Consider the following 20,389-nt stretch of genomic DNA (forward strand, 5'->3'; position numbering starts at 1 on the left):
CATACAAGGGTTTTCATTTTCTGATTGTAACCAGATTACAACCAACTGGTCTCTATTACAACCAGGTAAAGATATCTCTGTAACACTTTATTTGGATAGTCCATCTATAAATGCTCTACAGACTATCAGTAACATTTCAACTAACTAACTAACTAATTAACTAACTAACTCTAACCCTTGCTCTAAACCTAACCTTCAACCTTCAACCTTATCCTAACCCTAATCTTAACCCTTACCCTAACCCTATTTTTAACCCACCCTAACCCTTATTCTAAACCTAACCTTAACCTTAGCAAGCAGTTGTTTGTCAACAGATAGATTGTTGATCGTATGACTATCTGGACTATCGAAATAAAATGTGACCGATATCTCAACCAGTATATACTGAGCGTACAAACATTAAGAATACCTTCCTAATATTGAGTTGTAATCCCCCCCCACCCCTCCCCCTTTGCCCTCCGAATAACCTCAATTCGTCAGGGCATGGACTCTACAAGGTGTCGAAAGCGTTCCACAGGGATGTTGGCCCATGTTGACTCCAATGCTTCCCACAGTTTTGTCAAGTTGGCTGGATGTCCTTTGGGTGGTGGACCATTCTTGATACACCCTGAAAACCTTTTAGTGTTAAAAACCCAGCAGTATTGCAGTTCTTGACACAAACCGGTGCATCTGGCACTTACTACCATACCTCGTTCAAAGGCACTTGTCTTGCCCATTAACCCTCTGAATGGTACACATACAGTACATGTACACAATCCATGACTCAGTTGTCTCAAGGCTTAAAGATCCTGTCTCCTCCCCTTCATCTACACTGTGTGTCAGGGTTGTGTGCGGAGAAGTATCGGAGTCAAGCGCAGGACACAGGTGTTGAGTGAAACCACAGTGTTTTACTCAAAATAGATTCAGAAGTTCCACAAATGGAAAATATAATAAATACACACGTAAACATCACAACACCTAACGCATAAACAATCACGGACAAAACAGAAATGAAAGCCAGAGGGTTAAATAGGGAACATGATGGGGGAATTGAAACCAGGTGTGTATAAACAGACAAAACAAAACGAAACTGAAAAATAGATCGATGGTGACTAGAAAGCCGGTGACGTCGACCGCCGAACACCACCCGAACAAGGAGAAGGGCCGACTTCGGCGGAAGTCGTGACAGTACCCCTCCCCTGACGCGCGGCTCCAGCAGCGCGACGACACCGGCCTCGGGGACGACCCGGAGGGCGAGGTGCAGGGCGATCCGGGTGGAGACGGTGAAACTCCTGTAACATGGACGGATCTAGAATGTCCTCCACCGGTACCCAGCATCTCTCCTCCGGACCGTACCCCTCCCACTCCACGAGGTACTGAAGGCCCCTCGCCCGACGTCTAGAATCCATGATGGCCCTTACGATATACGCCGGGACCCCCTCGATGTCAAGAGGGGGCGGAGGGACCTCCAGCACCTCAGACTGCTGGAGCGGACCAGCCACCACCGGCCTGAGGAGAGACACATGGAACGAGGGATTAATAGGGTAATCAGGGGGGAGTTGTAACCTATAACAAACCTCGTTCAGTCTCCTCAGGACTTTGAATGGCCCCACAAACCGCGGACCCAGCTTCCGGCAGGGCAGGTGAAGGGGTAGGTTTCGGGTCGAGAGCCAGACCCGATCCCCCGGTGCATACACCGGGGCCTCACTGCGGTGGCGGTCGGCACTCGCCTTTTGTCTCCTGATGGCCCGCTGTAACCGCACATGGGCAGCGTTCCAAGTCTCCTCTGAGTGCCGAAACCATTCATCCACCGCAGGAGCCTCAATCTGGCTCTGATGCCATGGTGCCAGGACCGGCTGGTAACCTAGCACACACTGAAATGGTGATAGGTTGGTAGAGGAGTGGCGGAGGGAGTTTTGGGCCATCTCCGCCCAGGGGATGTAAGCTGCCCACTCCCCCGGCCGGTCCTGGCAATAGGACCTCAGAAACCTACCCACATCCTGGTTGACTCTTTCCACCTGCCCGTTGCTCTCGGGGTGGAAACCTGAGATAAGGCTGACCGAGATCCCCAGGCGTTCCATAAACGCCCTCCAGACTCTAGACGTAAATTGGGGACCCCGATCAGAAACTATATCCTCAGGCACCCCGTAGTGCCGGAATACGTGGGTGAACAGAGCCTCCGCCGTTTGTAGAGCCGTAGGGAGACCGGGCAAAGGAAGGAGACGGCAGGACTTAGAAAACCGATCCACAACTACCAGGATCGTGGTTTTACCCTGCGACGGGGGAAGATCCGTCACAAAATCGACCGATAGGTGTGACCACGGTCGTTGTGGAACGGGAAGGGGTTGTAATTTCCCTCTGGGCAGATGTCTAGGTGCCTTGCACTGTGCACATACCGAACAGGAGGAAACATCAACCCTCACGTCCTTAGCTAAAGTGGGCCACCAGTACTTCCCAGCAAGGCAGCGCACCGTCCGACCGATACCAGGATGACCAGAGGAGGGTGACGTATGAGCCCAACAGATCAAACGATCGCGGACATCAAACGGAACGTACATACGCCCAGCTGGACAGTCAGGTGGAATGGGCTCTGAACGTGACGCCCGTTCGATGTCCGCGTCCACCTCCCATACCACCGGTGCCACCAGACGAGAAGCTGGAATTATGGGAGTGGGATCTGAGGACCTCTCCTCTGTATCATACAGCCGGGACAGTGCGTCTGCCTTAACGTTCTGGGAACCTGGTTTGTAGGAAAGGGTGAAATCAAAACGGGTGAAAAACATGGCCCACCTTGCCTGGCGAGGGTTCATTCTCCTCGCCGCCCGGATGTACTCCAGATTGCGGTGGTCAGTCCAAATGAGAAAAGGGTGTCTAGCCCCCTCAAGCCAATGTCTCCACGCTTTCAGAGCCATGACAACAGCCAGCAACTCCCGGTTCCCCACATCATAGTTTCGCTCCGCCGGGCTGAGCTTCTTCGAAAAGAACGCACAGGGGCGGAGTTTTAGTGGCGTACCCGAGCGCTGAGACAGCACAGCCCCTATCCCTGCCTCGGACGCGTCCACCTCAACTATGAATGCTAAGGAAGGATCAGGATGAGCCAGCACGGGAGCTGAGGTAAACAGAGCCTTCAGGTGACCAAACGCCCGGTCCGCCCCAGCTGTCCACTGCAGTCGCACCGGTCCTCCCTTCAGCAGTGAGGTAATGGGAGCCGCTACCTGACCAAAACCCCGGATAAATCTCCGGTAGTAGTTGGCAAACCCTAAAAACCGCTGCACTTCCTTTACCGTGGTTGGAGTCGGCCAATTACGCACGGCCGAAATGCGGTCATTCTCCATCTCTACCCCTGACGCTGAAAAGCGGTACCCTAGGAAGGAGATGGACTGTTGGAAGAACAGACATTTCTCAGCCTTGACGTACAGGTCATGCTCCAACAGTCGACCAAGCACCCTGCGCACTAGGGACACATGCTCGGCGCGTGTAGTGGAGTATATTAGAATGTCATCTATATACACCACTACACCCTGCCCGTGCAGGTCCCTGAAGATCTCATCCACAAAGGATTGGAAGACTGATGGAGCATTCATTAACCCGTACGGCATGACTCGGTACTCATAATGCCCAGAAGTGGTGCTAAATGCTGTCTTCCACTCATCTCCCCCCTTGATACGCACCAGGTTGTAAGCGCTCCTGAGGTCCAATTTTGTGAAGAAGCGCGCCCCGTGTAATGACTCGGTCATACTGGCTATAAGTGGTAGCGGGTAACTGTATTTTACCGTGATCTTATTTAATCCGCGATAATCAATACACGGGCGCAAACCTCCATCCTTCTTCTTCACAAAAAAGAAACTCGAGGAGACAGGTGAGATGGAAGGCCGAATGTATCCCTGTCCCAGAGATTCGGTGACATATGTCTCCATAGCCACCGTCTCCTCCTGTGACAGAGGATACACGTGACTCCGGGGAAGTTTAGCGTCTACCAAGAGATCTATCGCACAATCCCCCGGTCGATGGGGTGGTAATTGAGTCGCCTTCTTTTTACAGAAGGCGAGTGCCAAATCGGCATATTCGGGAGGAATGTGCATGGTGGAAACCTGGTTTGGACTTTCCACCGTAGTGGCACCTAAGGAAACACCTACACACCTCCCTGAACACTGACAGGACCATCCCTTGAGAGCCCTCTGTTGCCACGAAATAATCGGATCATGAGAGGCCAACCAGGGAAGACCCAACACAACAGGAAACGCAGGAGAGTCGATCAGGAAGAGACTAATTCTCTCCTCGTGATCCCCCTGCGTTCTCATAGCGATGGGCGCTGTGACCTCCCCAACCAGCCCCGACCCCAAAGGACGACTATCTAAGGCATGTACAGGGAAGGGAACATCAACAGGAATAATAGGAATCCCTAAGCTATGAGCCAAAGAGCGGTCAATAAAGTTCCCAGCTGCGCCTGAATCTACTAGCGCCTTATGCTGGGGGTGCAGGGAAAACTCAGGAAATTCTATAGGTAACCACATGAGGGCAACAGAAGGCTCTGGGTGAGTTCTGTGCCTACTCACCTGAGACGACCCACCAGTGCTCCGCCTGCTACCTCGACTTCCAGGAGAGACACCCCAGCACCGGACAGCAGTGTGCCCTCTGCGTCCACAGTTGGTACATGGAGTGGTTCCCCCTCCGGTCTCCCTCCTATCAGCCCCTCCCAACTCCATAGGGGTTGGATCCAAGGAGCTGGGTAATGGAATGGGCGGACCCCGATCTAGACGCCCGCGGGAGGCCAACAGGTTATCCAGCCGGATAGATAAATCCACCAGCTGGTCCAGGTTGAGAGTGGTGTCCCTGCAGGCTAGCTCCCTACGAACGTCTTCTCGTAGACTACACCTGTAATGATCGATCAGGGCCCGCTCATTCCATTCCGCACCAGCGGCCAGAGTACGGAAGTCCAGGGCGAATTCTTGAGCGCTCCTCATCCCCTGTCTTAGATGGAATAATCGCTCTCCCGCCGCTCTCCCTTCAGGTGGATGATCAAAAACTGCCCGGAAGCGGCGAGAGAAGTCATCATAGTTTTCCCGGGTAGATCCTTCTCTTCCCCAGATGGCGTTGGCCCACTCCAGGGCTTTACCAGTCAGACAGGAGATGAGGGCGCCCACCCTCTCGTGTCCCGAAGGGGACGGATGAACAGAGGCCAGGTAGAGCTCCAGCTGTAGGAGAAATCCCTGGCACCCGGCTGCTGTTCCGTCGTATGCTCCTGGGAGCGAGAGCCGAATCCCACTGGGTTCGTACGATGGAGGGATGGACGGTGGTGTAGGTAGAGGTGCGGGTGGAGGTGCTGGGGTACGATGTACTGGAAGACCTCCTCTCTCCCATCTGTCCATTGTTTGCAGCACGCGATCCATGGCTGTCCCTAAACTATGCAACATGTTCGCGTGCTGCCGAACCTGCTCTCCTACTGGGAGAGAAGGACTGGTGGCGCCTGCTGACTCCATTTGAAGAAGGTCTGTGATTCTGTCAGGGTTGTGTGCGGAGAAGTATCGGAGTCAAGCGCAGGACACAGGTGTTGAGTGAAACCACAGTGTTTTACTCAAAATAGATTCAGAAGTTCCACAAATGGAAAATATAATAAATACACACGTAAACATCACAACACCTAACGCATAAACAATCACGGACAAAACAGAAATGAAAGCCAGAGGGTTAAATAGGGAACATGATGGGGGAATTGAAACCAGGTGTGTATAAACAGACAAAACAAAACGAAACTGAAAAATAGATCGATGGTGACTAGAAAGCCGGTGACGTCGACCGCCGAACACCACCCGAACAAGGAGAAGGGCCGACTTCGGCGGAAGTCGTGACACTGTGTAACGATTTTCTTCTTCTTCTGACGAGAAATATGAAGGATCGGACCAAAATGCAGCGTGGTACGTGTCCATGTTAAATTTATTAAACTGAACACTGAATACAAAATAACAAAGGAGAAACAACAAAAAAACGAAACAGTCCTATCAGGTGACAGAACACAAACAGGAAACAACTACCCACAAACACAGGTGGGAACAAGCTACCTAAGTATGGTTCTCAATCAGAGACCATGATTGACAGCTGCCTCTGATTGGGAACCATACCAGGCCAAACACAGAAATACAAAACATAGAACAAAACATAGAATGCCCACCCCAACTCACGCCCTGACCAAACCAAAATAGAGACATAAAAAATGAACTAAGGTCAGAACGTGACACACTGATTGAAGTGACATCAATAAGGGATCATAGCTTTCACCTGGATTCACATGGTCAGTCTACAACCTGACCATCATATTGATGTCATTACAACCCGTTTTGCCTGCTGGTAGGCCTAATCAGTTTAGCAAATAAATAGGAAAACGATATAAGGGGAACCAATATGCAGCACGAACTGAAACTAACCATGCCTCAAATCATCTATAATGTTAGAAAATTAATTTGATTCATGAGTATGTTCCTGATCAGGTTGTCAATTGGGTACACCTCTCGTGTACTGTGTCGTGTCTGTGACTATCATTAAATGTTATTTTATCAAATCAATTCTCTATGTGTAATTATTATCACGTGACTAAACTAATCATGTAAAGTTTAATTAACTAGGAAGTCGGGGCACCACGGGAAAATGTTTATAGAGTCTCTATTTCCTGAATCGACTCTTCAGATATTTTCATATCTTATTGAGCACAGGCTTGTATTAATGTATTATTACCTTATCAGTTCTCATTACTGAATGTCACAAACCCTTGGATATCTGCACGAACCCTAGCCTCCAAAATGAATCAGCGATATACAAATTGGCTGAATTATTTATTTACTAACTAACTAAACAAATCACAGAAATACATAAACAAACAATATAGTTATTGGTTACTAACACAGTGCATTGATAAGTCCCTAGTGGGCTAAATCGGTATGACGGCTTGGTAGACAATGGAAAGGGGTGGGGCCAGATAAAAAGCGGGAAAGACAAAATGGATTCACTACACACAGTTGATAATTATATTCAGTGTAATGCTAATCCTTTGCACATGAACGGCCGCTCACTCGAAAAGAATTGCAATGTATATATTTGCGCCCGTATGTCTTTGTTGTCTTCTCTGTTGGAATCGCCAGTCCGTCTGCTGGCGGTCAGTTCTCAGAGAGTCTCTGGTTAACTTCCCGAGAAGTTACAACGTCTTTCGTAGTTGTCACTTTCTCAGTGGCTCTGGATAGTGTCTGTTGTTATGGATACATCAGGCGTACAGATGGTCGTTCCATAGAATAGATGCTTCCGCGGTTGTCAGTATTCTCGTACTAGCCTTACGTAATTTCCAGCTGCAGACTAGTAATGCTACGTCTAGGATTTGCTCTCATTCTGTAGTAATCGATAGTCTCAGAGTTTAACCATTTCCAGCCGTAAAGCCAACGCTACACGCTGTATGGTCTCCGTGGCCTATAGAGTTGTAGTTCTTAACCATTTCACATGTAGAGTCAGCTGCATGTTTTCTAGTCTGATGGCCTATAGATTTGTAGTTTTTAACCATTTCACATGTAGCGTCAGCTGCATGTTTTCTAGTCTGATGGCCTATAGAGTTGTAGTTCTTAACCATTTCACATGTAGCGTCAGATACATGTTTTCTAGTCTTCTTAACCATTCGAGATATCTGGATTACCGTGGGTCTCTTTGGCATGAAATGTACATTTCCGCACGGGTGGTTTTATACTCTGGAGTAGAAAAGGGTGGTTCCATGACGCCTGATGTACTGTCTGGCTCATGGAGGTGTGGCCACTGACTAGTTAAACTTTATATGAAAATCCACACTCTCATTTAGAAGGCGAACTTCACATTACATCTTTTCACAAATAGTTTCATATTTACTCATTCATTTTATCCAACATCTAGATGTAAATCTGATCATTGTAAAGTGTACACAAACAGAGATACAGTAATGTGGGTCTCATGTCTTTCATGAGGTCACCAAATGAAACAACTTCGTCATAACTGTCCCTTAAGTGTCCACGGACTACTCCCACATTCTCAAAAATAGAAATATTGTTTAATTATTCTAACTTTTGATGTCCAAGGGTCTCTCTGTGTTCCACAGTTTACATTCCAATCTCGAACACGACAGAGCATATGGGCAGAGTATTTTATGACCGCCATAAAACAGCCGACTTCCCGCTCTCCTCCTCTACGAGAGAGAGCACGCTGAAGAGCGGACCCACTGTAACCGGAATCCTTCAGATCTTCACAGGAGAGTTATGACAACTGTGTACATCACACCTTTTGTAAAAGGAAAAAGGGACTCATATCCATTCCATATTTTGCTTGAACCCTAATTTACCAGTGTCTGCATGGAAAGCTGAACTCATTTGCGTTGGTGGATTTGTGTGTTGTATTGTGTGTTGTCTTGTTTGCCAGTAGTGGAACTAACAGATGTTGGTTACATTGCAGTGCAGGCACCCCTGAGGTTTTGTGGTGCATGCACCTTGACTGGATTTCATGACTTCCAGTACATTCATCCTAGCTCTCTCCCTAACCCTCAGCATCAGAGAAGCCTCCTCCTGGTCCCTCGCTGGAAAAGTAAATCAAGAATCCCTGACTTCTGTCTTCGCTACTGGATTGAACGCTTCAATGGTGATGTCAGAAAGGAAACAAAATGACACTACATTTGACTGTCAACTCTCTCTACAAACAGCTATCTGTCAGAGGGTAAATGAAAAGGGAAGGCTTGGTGTTGGTGAGGCTTGTAGGAATCTCTTTCCCAAGATGTTGACGTTTCCTTGTTTTTTTTGGACATGGACTCAAAGGTTGGCAGGAAACAAGGTGACGCATGACTCGTTCCCTCACAAGTCACCTTTGATGGTTGTAATCCAACTCTGGAAAAACGTTGCTGTGTGTTTAAAGTCTTAGCTAGGTTGAATAAACAGAGAGTACACTGAATATTTCAAGATGTCCTCAATACACTGATTATACCAAACATCAGGAACACCTTCCTAATATTGAGTTTCCCTCAGAACAGCCTAAATTCATCGGGGCATAGACTCTACAAGGTGTCAAAAGCATTCCACAGGGATGCTGGCCCATGTTGACTCAAATTCTTCCCACAGTTGTGTCAAGTTGGCTGGATGTCCTTCGGGTGGTGGAGCATTCTTGATACACACGGGAAACTACTACTAGTAGTTACCTACTACCATACCCTGTTCAAAGGCACTTTAATCTTTTGTCTTGCCCATTCACCCTCTGAATGGCACACAATCCATGTCTCAATTGTCTCATGGCTTAAAGATCTCTCTTTAACCTGTGTCCCCCCCTTCATCTACACTGATTGAAGTGGATTTAACAAGTAACATCAATACGTGATCATTTCACTTGGATTCACCTGGTCAGTCAATGTCATGGAAAAAGCAGGTGTTCATAATGTTTTGTATACTCAGTGTAGCTCTCTTAGTAATGACTTTTGGTTTCAGTTGAAAAACAGCATTGTTTTCTGTATTTGAGGTGTGATTGAGCTACATACAAAACAAGCTAACATTTCTATGAGGAGGGAAAATAAAGGGAACGCTTGTGCTTGGTCAGTGATCTCTTCTACTGCTGAGATAGTGGAGGCTGCTGATAGGAGGATGGCTCATAGTAATGGCTGGAATGGAGTCAATTGAACGGTATAAATCAAATGGAAACCACATGTTTGATACGATTCCATTGACTCCATTCCAGCCATTATTATGAGCTTTCCTCCACTCAGCAGCCTCCACTGTCTGAGAGGACTGTAAGGTCAGAGGTCAGGGGTTGTGACCTTCTGTAAAGTTAATCAATGATGGTTCATTAGCCGTACTACGAAGGACAGGAAGTGGGACTAGGGCAAACAGACACAGAGGTAGCTTCAGGTTACAACACCATTTTGAGTTCAGTAGGACAACCCCTGAAGATGCTTTTGTAATGACACTGCACTTTTGAGTAAGTTCAACTTCTTTAGGGAAAAGTATATCAAGACATTTAACTTTCTCCTTAAATACCTGCATCTGTTGTGTCTTTTAAAAGGTTACTTGTTAAAAAATGTATTTCTGTTATTACCCTTTATTTTCTCAGGGAGTCATTTCATATGTTGTATATGGGTACAGTGGCAGTTTGCCCTCATACTATTTAGCTCTGTCTGGTATTGTGACCCTCTCTTTTGTAAACAAAATGAATTGTAATTTTATATTGCACATTTCTGTATGAATGCCCAGCAGCCTCATACATTATTTTGTTTACGGTAACCATTAACAACATATCCCAATATCATAGTAAACCACTGAATCAAAAACTCTCACCACGTAAGAATTTTGACCTGCCTTTATTTATAAAGGACATTACTTTCACTAGTTTTCTTTGTAAAAAGCAGCCATAGATTATTCACATTATATTATTGTCTGATTGATTCTGTTGTCTGATCGTCTGATCTAGGGTCAGATTGTGCTTTTGATCCAATTTCTTTACATTACTGAAATAGGTCTGACTGGGTTTAAACCAAAAACATTTATAGCTAACAGCAGAAGCACTTGAAACAAAGGCCATCCTAAAACAATCAAGTAACTTGCAGTACACTGTTCACCACATGCTGTTGCACACAGTAACAGAGATGTTCACAGAAGAAAAATAAATACATAAATAATCTATAAGTAGATATGTACTGGCTGGGATGATGATTTAAGTCTGAGACTTTGGTGAGCTATTTACAGAATCCCCATACAGTGTGATATGACATAGAAAGCACCATTTCCTTCAATAGAAAGGACCTAATTTGGTAAACATCAAACTGCACCTTTCCCCAGCAAGGAATGGGAGACTCCATCATGTCTAAACAGAAGGCTGGACCATGAGGGGAGATCAGATGTGTTTTGTGGATGGGGGGACCTTTTTCCCGTTCACTGGTGTAGTAGTTTGCATGCTACTCTGCTTTCTTGGACTTCCTCTTGCGGGTGCCTTCGCCAAACTCCTCCTTGGTTTTGACTGGTGAGACAGGGGCGACAGGGGCAGCATGGTGCTCCTCCTCACCACCTCCAAGAGGGGAGCCAAAGAGCAAGTGGCACACCCAAGACTCGATGAGGACGAAGGGAGACCCGTGAGAGTGGCGGGCGGTCAAAATCACCTGAGTGAAATAGAAATCATAAGTGAGAAAATATGTACTTAGTTTGTGCCATTTCTAGTTGAGACAACTAAATTGCTATAGAGTAGGATCACTATCAAGTTTGTTTAATTGCTGATACCCCAAACCCCAAACCCTGCATAAACGTATGATGCACACTCTCTAGTATGGACTCCAGGACCTACCTTTGTAGTAGCCATGAACACAGTGAAAAGACAGATGAGGGTGCTCTTGGACACGGGAAGCAAGTGTGCCTCCTGAAGTGTAAACAGAATGGCTCCATACAGACTGGCTTTAGTAGGGCTGGAGAGGGAAAATATTATGAAAATCAGACAAAGTCACAACATTTCTCTTGATAGAAAATATCCATTGTTATACATTTGTCAGCTTTAAAACAGATAGTTCAGCCCAATGTATACATGTATGATCGCTTATAGATACCTAGAGAATCAGTAAATGCATTTGATTGCCTTCAAATACAGTTGTGTAACTACCTGATACCTTCAGAAGTTGTGGGTGAAAATATCAATATCAGATCATTTGCTGTAATAGGAAAACGTTGTCTTGCTGTCAAAAACTAGAGCTGGGAACCCCCCCCCCCCCCCCCCCTAGGTCGTCCTGAAACAGCTTAGGTTTCTAACTACCAGACATTTTTTGAAAATCTTCTCCTGCTTGGGGAGGCAGCAACAAATGTCGATGGCTGACATCAACCACAGAGTCGTGAGGAAAATCAACTCACAATGACATGTTGAGGATTTCATTGGTCTCGGGCCTCCACACACCACGCAGCAGTTGCTCAAAATTGGAAATGAGAGCCACTCCTGACCCTGGGCGGATATAAATAGAAAGTAGAAATAATTAGGACAACGGTCTGTATCTCGCTTCTTTACAAAATGGACACACACAAGGAAAGTCCTACAGGTTGCAACAGTAGCTATGGGGGGGAAGTGCAGGGAGACCCCAACCTTTGACGTAGCCGATGATGACCATGATGAGGAAGCCGTTATGGTAGGCATGATGGGCATGGTGCACGCCAGCGGCGATTTTACGAGTGCGGACAACCTCCTTTAAGGCTACCAGCACCAGCTTTACAGGCAGGAAAGCCACACATTTGTAGAACAGGTTAAGAGGGCAGAAAAAGACGAGGTACCTGTTGTTACATTTTAGTGAACGAGAGAGAAACAAAAGAGTACATTTTAATAATGTTGTGGCAGTTTTTTTTACTTGACAACAACATTTCTAAATAATTTTGAAATAATTACTATCAATGTTACACCAAATTCAAGTTGGCCTATTTCAACAATCCTAGGCATATACAGACACAGGTTTTGCACTTTCAAAAAAAAATAAACCAATAATGTATGTAGATAAGCACATTAACAATTTAAAGGATCTTACCAAATAGCGGAGGCTAGGAGGATGTGGCTGTTGTATTGAAAATAGTCCAGGGGGCAACCGCCGAGCAAAACGTCTGCTAAGATGTAGCTCCCAAAGCAGTAGAGCATAGCACAGAGCCAAGAGGCCACAGGGCTCTTGCGAGCCACCTCTACTGACCCTGCAGAAGAATCAGGATTTAAATATATTCTCCACATGAAGTCAGATTGGTTACACGTTATAGTAACATTCATAAATAACCCATTAAAAATGCTTCATAAATAATTTGAAATGTAATAAATTCTCATGATTTGTAATGCTTATAATGCTTATAAATGTTTCTGGACGTCAGTAAAAAATTGTTTTATTTTAATAATATAAAAATGTTCATTTTTCCCACAAATAAAATCCCCACACCAGATACAAACATACACATACGAACAACAACTTACAGACACACACAAACTTGGAGGTTAGTAAATCATGAACTACACATTTATTAATAGTTTATCAATTGTTTAATAATGCTTATTCATCAAAGTTATTATAAAGTGTTACCGTGTATGTGTGTGTGTGTGTACTATTATGTTTTGGTTGGTTCTTCCTTAGCTCTCATCCCCACATCAAATGTATACCAGCAGTATACTATTATAGTAATGATCCACTCATGTCACTCCCACCATTGAGTGAGTTACTCAAGGGCAACGTTACAGTACACACCACACGAGAAAGTATCTGAATCGTTTTACTCATCCATTACTCAATTATTAATTAACTCTACTCATTTGTGTTACTGGGACGAGGAAAGAGAAATCAAGTCTTTCACTACAACCAAAGTCATTTTAAAAAGCCACATCTACTATAATGAGGTGTTTTAAACATCTATGGATCGTTATAACATTGTGGAGTAATGTGTGTCCCCCTATCGGGCACCAGAACTGTCAAGATCTAAAATAACAGGTGTGATTCTGGGTGTAGGAGCGATTTGCCTGCTGTTTGACAGAAAACTGATCCAAAGAAATGCACCCTAAAAATACACGCTGCTCTATTGCTTTCGCAATAGACGCAACTGGCAGGCTGACATACACCTTGACCCTTAACACCCCAGCCTCCAAACTCATTCATGAGGAACCAGGGAACCACTGATAACATGTGACTCAGAGATTGGTTTACATAGGTCTAGGAGCTCATGAGGCTTCATTTAACCATTACTGGAGAGAGAAAAAACTTTCCACCTGTCTTTACTAACATTTTACTAACATTTGGCCAAGAAGGCAAGGTGGGGAATGAGAGTATTTTTATACCAGGTTTTATAGACCACTATCATTTACTTGTAACTCGAAAATGTGTCAATGAGTAAATAATGAAATATTGAAGTAATTTAAAACTTATTCCACAATGAACAAATGCAATTTCTTCATTCAGTGTACCTTTATTTGTGTGAATAAGGGATATCCAGAAGGGCAGAACAGTGCTGGGATTGTATTAGACATGTTCATTTCGAGGCCAACATAAGTGCTTTTGGACATATTTTTGGTCTCTAAGAGGCTTGGCTGAAAATATTCTGGAGTATTGTAAACTTCACCTTTGATTAATACAATGTCAATGAGGTCTTACAAACACCATTACAAATGGGCTGTGAACAATCCTACTCCGAAGCAGAGGAGACTTTCTGCAGTGTGTAGCCAGCCCACTGACATCTATTTAAGGACATTCTATTTATTGCATGGGGGCCAAAGCTTTGGTATGCAACGGGTCTCTTCAGATTTCATACAGGAGACCCTTTCTGTTTAAAGGGTTAAATGTTGGGAAATGTGAGGTATTAAAGAAAACTGGATTAATCCAACTCCTGTAAGGGTTTCTTAATTCTTCTCTCAAAGTAGGCCAAGCTGCTGCTGCAAATGTTATTCATAGGACAAATTCAAATTCCTTTCAAGTTATCAAAAGTTTATTATGATTTCCATAGTAGGCCTATGTATAAATTAACAAATTAATGTTTGTATTGGTACATGTATCTATTAGTGTTATAATGTTGGGGGGTTGACAACCCATATAGCCTAGGTTATACCCTATTCAACGTTGACCTGTATTATTTCCAATAGCCTACCTAATTATAGGCTACTCAACCTCACAGTTATAAATCCATTACAACTATTGATTTCATTTTTGAACATGAATGTATAGGAATAAAAATACCACTAACCTGGTTCATACTTGAGGTAGAGTATGGACACGATGTAATAAGCAAGATCAAAAACTGGAAACATTCCCATTTTTGAGAAAGTTTGGGCAATATCGCCCAAATTGAGGACTTCCAACACGTCCATGATTTAAGATTTATAACACTACCGCATGTATTTTATGACCACTGCGTAACTAGAATGTCAGTTGTCCGGCGACTCGCCACGAAGCTCCACGTCTTCACGAGTAAAAAGACTGTGACACTCAAGCCTTCCTATTAATATACCTCATCTGCACAGCCTTATAATTTGTTCTCGGCCGAGCGTTTTTTCTATTCCAGAATGTTTTATTTGTCAGCTCCCCATGTAATTCGTCGCTACTGTTGAAAAATGACAGATAGGCTTTTATTTTTGGGTCGCCAATTTTGATCAGATATGCAGCTATATACATTATTTAATCTAATCTTTGAACGATAGCTGGCCTAAGAAAGATATTGACGATTTGCCATAGTGCTCTGCAAATAACACAGAGGCAGAGAGAGAGAGAGAGAAAGAAAGAGAGAAAGAGATGACACGATGCGCATGTCACTATACAGGTTTACGGTTTATTTTACGATAACACGTTTTTCTATAGGCCTAAATCGTGGGTTACCTAGCCTAATTGTATTGGCATTGGAACTTGATGTGAAAAATCAGTGCAGAATCGTATATTGATAGGCTAATAAAAACTATTACAGATTAATAATAATATTTGTATTGAGATAGTCAATTCCACCTGGCACCTGCTTCTGGTAGCCAACATTAAAGACATTTGCAGTAAATCGGGTAGAATAGGTTTATTATGTATTCTATTCATGTAACCTCGCTCATTTAGGATTGTATTTGTTTAACAAACTGGCCTAATGATGATGAATTAAGGGTCTGAAGCCTAATTTTATTCATCATATGCCTCCATAAGCCTATAGGGTGGCTGGAATCGTGTGTTCGCGTTGTAGTACATTTGACCAAGCCAAACCTATGAGATGTAGTTGTAGAAAGAACATATAGCTCTGCAGATTATGTGGTCCCAATGTCTTTTCCGTGAATATGCTGCGGAATGTGTTTATTGTGAGAAACGGTGCGATAGCTAGTGTAGACCTACACATTGGCGCACGGGCTTCCCTGGTGGCTAGAAAAACAGAATTTCATAATTGATTATTAAACTAGGAGTAAAAATAGGAGTCTATGGGCCTATGTCCAAAGCTGATTGTTTCCATGTATTACCCCCTACGTGGGTTGATTACATTTCCATGTGGCTGCCTACCCCTTTCAAAACGTTCTCTCTACTGAACATATTCCATGGGTGTAATCATTAGTCCAACCAGTTGCAAAACGGAACAATTTACAACTAAAACTGGAGTTTCTATTGGACCAATTCAGCTGGGTCCCTCCCCATTTTCTTCCGTTTAAGAAACGTTTTGCAACCGAATCGGCGTATTGAATACGCACCAAGATTAAATTTCAACCATTCGACAATTTTTTACGATTTTCGCGGAAGTATAGCGCCTGTGATGTGGACAAAATGATCGGGGATTTCTTGATATTCGGGTAATGCTGGACTTTTTATTATGAAACCAAAGAAAACAACTACGTAATAAAGAGATGAATTCTATTTTAACAACGAGGAATGTGATAATAGTGGCCTTTTGTTTCAACCAGCCAGTGTGTAGTTTGATTGTTGTTGTTAGCAAGCTAGCTAATTTAAATTACAGTGTCGGGGAGTAGTGAACTAATGTAGTTCAACTATACCGAACACAAGTATAAAACGCAACATCTATAAAGTGTTGGTCCCATGTTTCATGAGCTGAAATAAAATCCCAGAAACTGCCCATAAACACAAAAAGATTGTTTCTCTCAAATGTTGTGCACAATTATTTTTTACATCTGTTGGTGAGCATTTCTCTTTTGCCAAAATAATCCATCAACCTGACAGGTGTGGCATATCAAGAATCTGATTAAACTGCATGATCATTACACAGGTGCACTTTGTGCTGGGGACAATAAAAGGCCACTCTAAAATTTGCAAATTTTGAGAGAGCGTGCAATTGGCATGCTGACTGCAGGAATGTCCACCAGAACTGTTGCCAGAGAATTGAATGTTAATTTCTCTACCATAAGCCGCCTCCAACGTTGTTTTAGATTATTTGGCTGTACGTCCAACCGGCCTCACAACTGCAGACCACGTGTATGGCGTCGTGTGGGCGAGCGGTTTACCTGATGTCAAAGTTGTGAACAGAGTGCCCCATGGTGGCGGTGGCGGTGGGTTTATGGTATGGGCAGGCATAAGCGACAGACAACGAACACAATAGCATTTTATCGATGGCAATTTGAATGTACAGAGATACCGTGACGAGATCCTGAGGCCCATTGTCGTGCCACTCATCTGCCGCCATCACCTCATGTTTCAGCATGATAATGCACTGCCCCATGTCACAAGAACCTGTACACAAGTCCTGGAAGCTGAAAATGTCCCAGTCCTTCCATGGTCTGCATACTCACCAGACATGTCACCCATTGATCAAGTTTGGGATGCTCTGGATCGACGTGTACGACAGCGTGTTCCAGTTCCTGCCAATATCCAGCAACTTCAGACATTGAAGAGGAGTGGGACAACATTCCACAGGCCACAATCAACAGCCTGATCAACTCTATGTGAAGGAGATGTGTCACGCTGCATGAGGCAAATGGTGGTCACACCAGATACTGACTAGTTTTCTGATCTACGACCCTACCTTTTTTTTAAGGTATCGGTGACCAACAGATGCATAACTGTATTCCCAGTCATGTAAAATCCATAGATTAGGGCCTAATGAATTTATTTCAATTGACTGATTTCCGATATGAACTGTAACTCAGTAAAATCTTTGAAATTGTTGCATGTTACATTTGTATTTTTGTTCAGTATAGTAATTAATAGGGGCGGCAGGTAGCCTAGAGGTTAGAGCGTTGGGTCAGTAACCAATCGAATCCCAGAGCTGACATGGTAAAAATCTGTCGTTCTGCCCCTGAGCAAGGCAGTTAACTCACTGTTCCCCGGGCGCCGAAGACGTGGATGTCGATTTAAGGCAGCCCCCCGCACCTCTCTGATTCAGAGGGGTTGGGTTAAATGTGGAAGACACATTTCAGTTGAATGCATTCAGTTGTACAACTGACTAATACATTTTTGCAGTAGCTTGGTGGTAGTTGAACTAAATTCAAATGTCTGTACTGTTTTCAGTAATTACTTTTTTTTGCCATGTAGTGGTGTAACTACTGGAACTTTACACTATCTTTTTTTTTGCAAAAATCAAATATGGGTGAAGTAGGCAAGAATTTCCTTTATTTTTCGGCATCAGACCTGCCTAATTCTCACTTGAAATACTTTTTGTGTCTGATTCTCACTTTTTGTGTTTAATAGGCAAAAATCACACATCCTGTTAACATCTGACTACAGAGTGATCTGTCTTGCAATTTGCAGTCTGACATTTTAGATTTAGATATATTTTTTCACCAAGTAGTTTGTGAAAGTATTTTTCTCCTAAGTAACTTTATTTAAGTAAACTATACTTTTCTTACGGGTAGCTTTAGTGTAGCTTAAATTCTTTCAGTGTTAAGGAATTGGTAGCTTCGTAAGCTATATATTCAGAGTAGCTTTCCCAACACTGCTAACTTACCAGCAAAGCCTATGTGTGGCTGAGCAAGCCTAGCTAGCACCTTCTTTGCCAGCTCACTAACGTTAGCAAACTACAGTAGCCCAGTTTAGACATAACTACCAGCTATCCTTGTTTACACGTACCTGACTTGCTTAATGCCAAAGTTGGAGTTCTGTGCTGTCATGTGCTGTATTAAAAGTGATAATTTCCAACTATTTCTATGTCATCCTTTTTAGGACCTTACTCATGAACGCTGGTGCTGTGTTAAACTTCAAACTGTGAGTATGATACAATTTGTGTCTTGCGCTGAAGACATTGTGCTAGTTGTGCCTGGTAACACTAAACAGACAATAATGTTGGACTACATATTATTTTTACTAGCTCATCAACACAAGACAATCAACACTGTTCTCTATTACAGGAAGAGAAAGGAGTCACAAGGACAATTTGGAGATGAACCTCGTGGACCAACTACAGGTGTGTGATGCATTGTGGTGCATTAAAAAACCTCACCTCAGAAAACTTCACAGAGTGACTATTCATGAAAATGAAAGTAAGGACACTCAAGAGGTATGCATTGAGATAGATCATCTATTTTTAAAGAACATAGGCTGCAGGCTATGGCTGATGTTTCTGCATCGTTTTTACCCCGTCCTCTGAGCCTTTGAGTCAGGCTGAAGCACTTATTGGTACGCTGTATTGCATGGTGGTGCATGAACACACAATGAAGGTCTCTATAAATCTGAAATGACACCATGGCGTATTTGTTTTAGGTGACAACATCAGAGAGTTCCTCCTGAGTCTACGCTACTTCCGGATTTTCATTGCCTCATGGAACATATTCATGATGTTTTGCATGATTCTGTAAGTAGCTGCCATTTTGTAGAGTCTAATCTACTACTATTGTCATACTGGTATGCTTCTGTGCCTCACAAGGTATACCATATTGACTACAATGTATTGTGTATTAATTGCCCATGTCTATTACATTTACAGATTGTTTGGATAGTGATCAACTTCGTTTTTGGATTGGGGGCCCCTGCAAAAAAAAAAAAAACTTTTTTCAGTTGAGATTCGTGTCGGATCCTGTGACCTGTGACCATTATGTGCAATATCGCAATATTTTTGCGCTAGTTAGTTGTAACTGCACCAAAAGTACAGTATTTTATCTTCATAGCTTTTAGAAATAGGGAGCCAATTGGTTTTTCAGCCCTTTTATTTCCATGACTGACCTAAACTGGTTTTCATGGCTCTCTCATCCCACTGCAGCAATTAGCAATATGTTTGGAACATCTAATCGCAATAAAATCACAGTATCGAATCGCAATACATATTGTATAGGCATCTAAGTATCGTGATAGTATCGTATCATGAGGTCCCTGGCAATTCCCAGCCCTATTGCTGACCTGTTATCTATAGTTCTCCTTTTCTTCTAAAACTTGTGAATAGAATGAGAAAATATTTAAATCCACAACCATTTGACATGTTTGACTTACATAGGCCTTCTGATGTTAAGAGCATTCAGACTTAATTGTATCATTGCTTTGTTGCATACTTTTGTCTAGGATCTAGTTTTGTATAATAAAACTTTACTCTAAAATGCACTTGGTGTTTTCATCCATACCCTTTTCATCTTTTCCTTTCCTAATTTAGGATTTGAGTAGTGTGTCATCTGATTTAGTGGTTCTCAACCTTATTTGGTTCCTGCACTCAATCACATTGTGCATTGTTTGACACACACTCACTCATCTGTATAAACATGTTAAACAAAATCATAAAACAGTTGTGTATCAAGTCTTGATTCATCAATTAAATAAGCATATATAGGCTACACAGTACAGCTTTCAAATGTATTAGAATGTACGTGTTGGGCTTCATTGTTCGTGCTAAATGTATTGAATTAAGACAAATCTAACGTTTCAGATAAAGTGTTTGGTTACACATCCATATTGTAATAAGATAACCCAGTAATTTAACTGGAGGTTCACACAAAGAATATCAGATACATTCACAGTCGACAACGTACGACGTTTCTGTGTTACATTTCCCACGATGCA

The 20,389-nt window shown here is 43.4% G+C and overlaps 2 protein-coding genes across 2 annotated transcripts; one reads left to right on the plus strand and one right to left on the minus strand.

Moving 5' to 3' along the window:
• Positions 1-10,299: 10,299 nt before the first annotated feature.
• On the minus strand, positions 10,300-15,182 carry LOC139540849 (trimeric intracellular cation channel type A). Its single transcript, XM_071344856.1, has 6 exons — positions 14,685-15,182; positions 12,506-12,662; positions 12,073-12,257; positions 11,847-11,934; positions 11,293-11,410; positions 10,300-11,110 (listed from the first exon to the last, which is right to left on the minus strand). The coding sequence occupies exons 1-6, from the start codon at positions 14,806-14,808 to the stop codon at positions 10,910-10,912; spliced, it is 873 nt and encodes a 290-aa protein (XP_071200957.1). The 5' UTR covers positions 14,809-15,182; the 3' UTR covers positions 10,300-10,909.
• Positions 15,183-16,109: 927 nt separating this feature from the next.
• On the plus strand, positions 16,110-19,936 carry LOC139540850 (small integral membrane protein 7-like). The gene is made up of 5 exons (XM_071344857.1): positions 16,110-16,248; positions 18,569-18,610; positions 18,754-18,809; positions 19,106-19,196; positions 19,329-19,936. The coding sequence occupies exons 1-5, from the start codon at positions 16,223-16,225 to the stop codon at positions 19,339-19,341; spliced, it is 228 nt and encodes a 75-aa protein (XP_071200958.1). The 5' UTR covers positions 16,110-16,222; the 3' UTR covers positions 19,342-19,936.
• The last annotated feature ends 453 nt before the right edge of the window (positions 19,937-20,389 follow it).

The sequence above is a fragment of the Salvelinus alpinus genome, chromosome 16, assembly GCF_045679555.1.
Source record: "Salvelinus alpinus chromosome 16, SLU_Salpinus.1, whole genome shotgun sequence".
Lineage (NCBI taxonomy): Eukaryota > Metazoa > Chordata > Actinopteri > Salmoniformes > Salmonidae > Salvelinus > Salvelinus alpinus.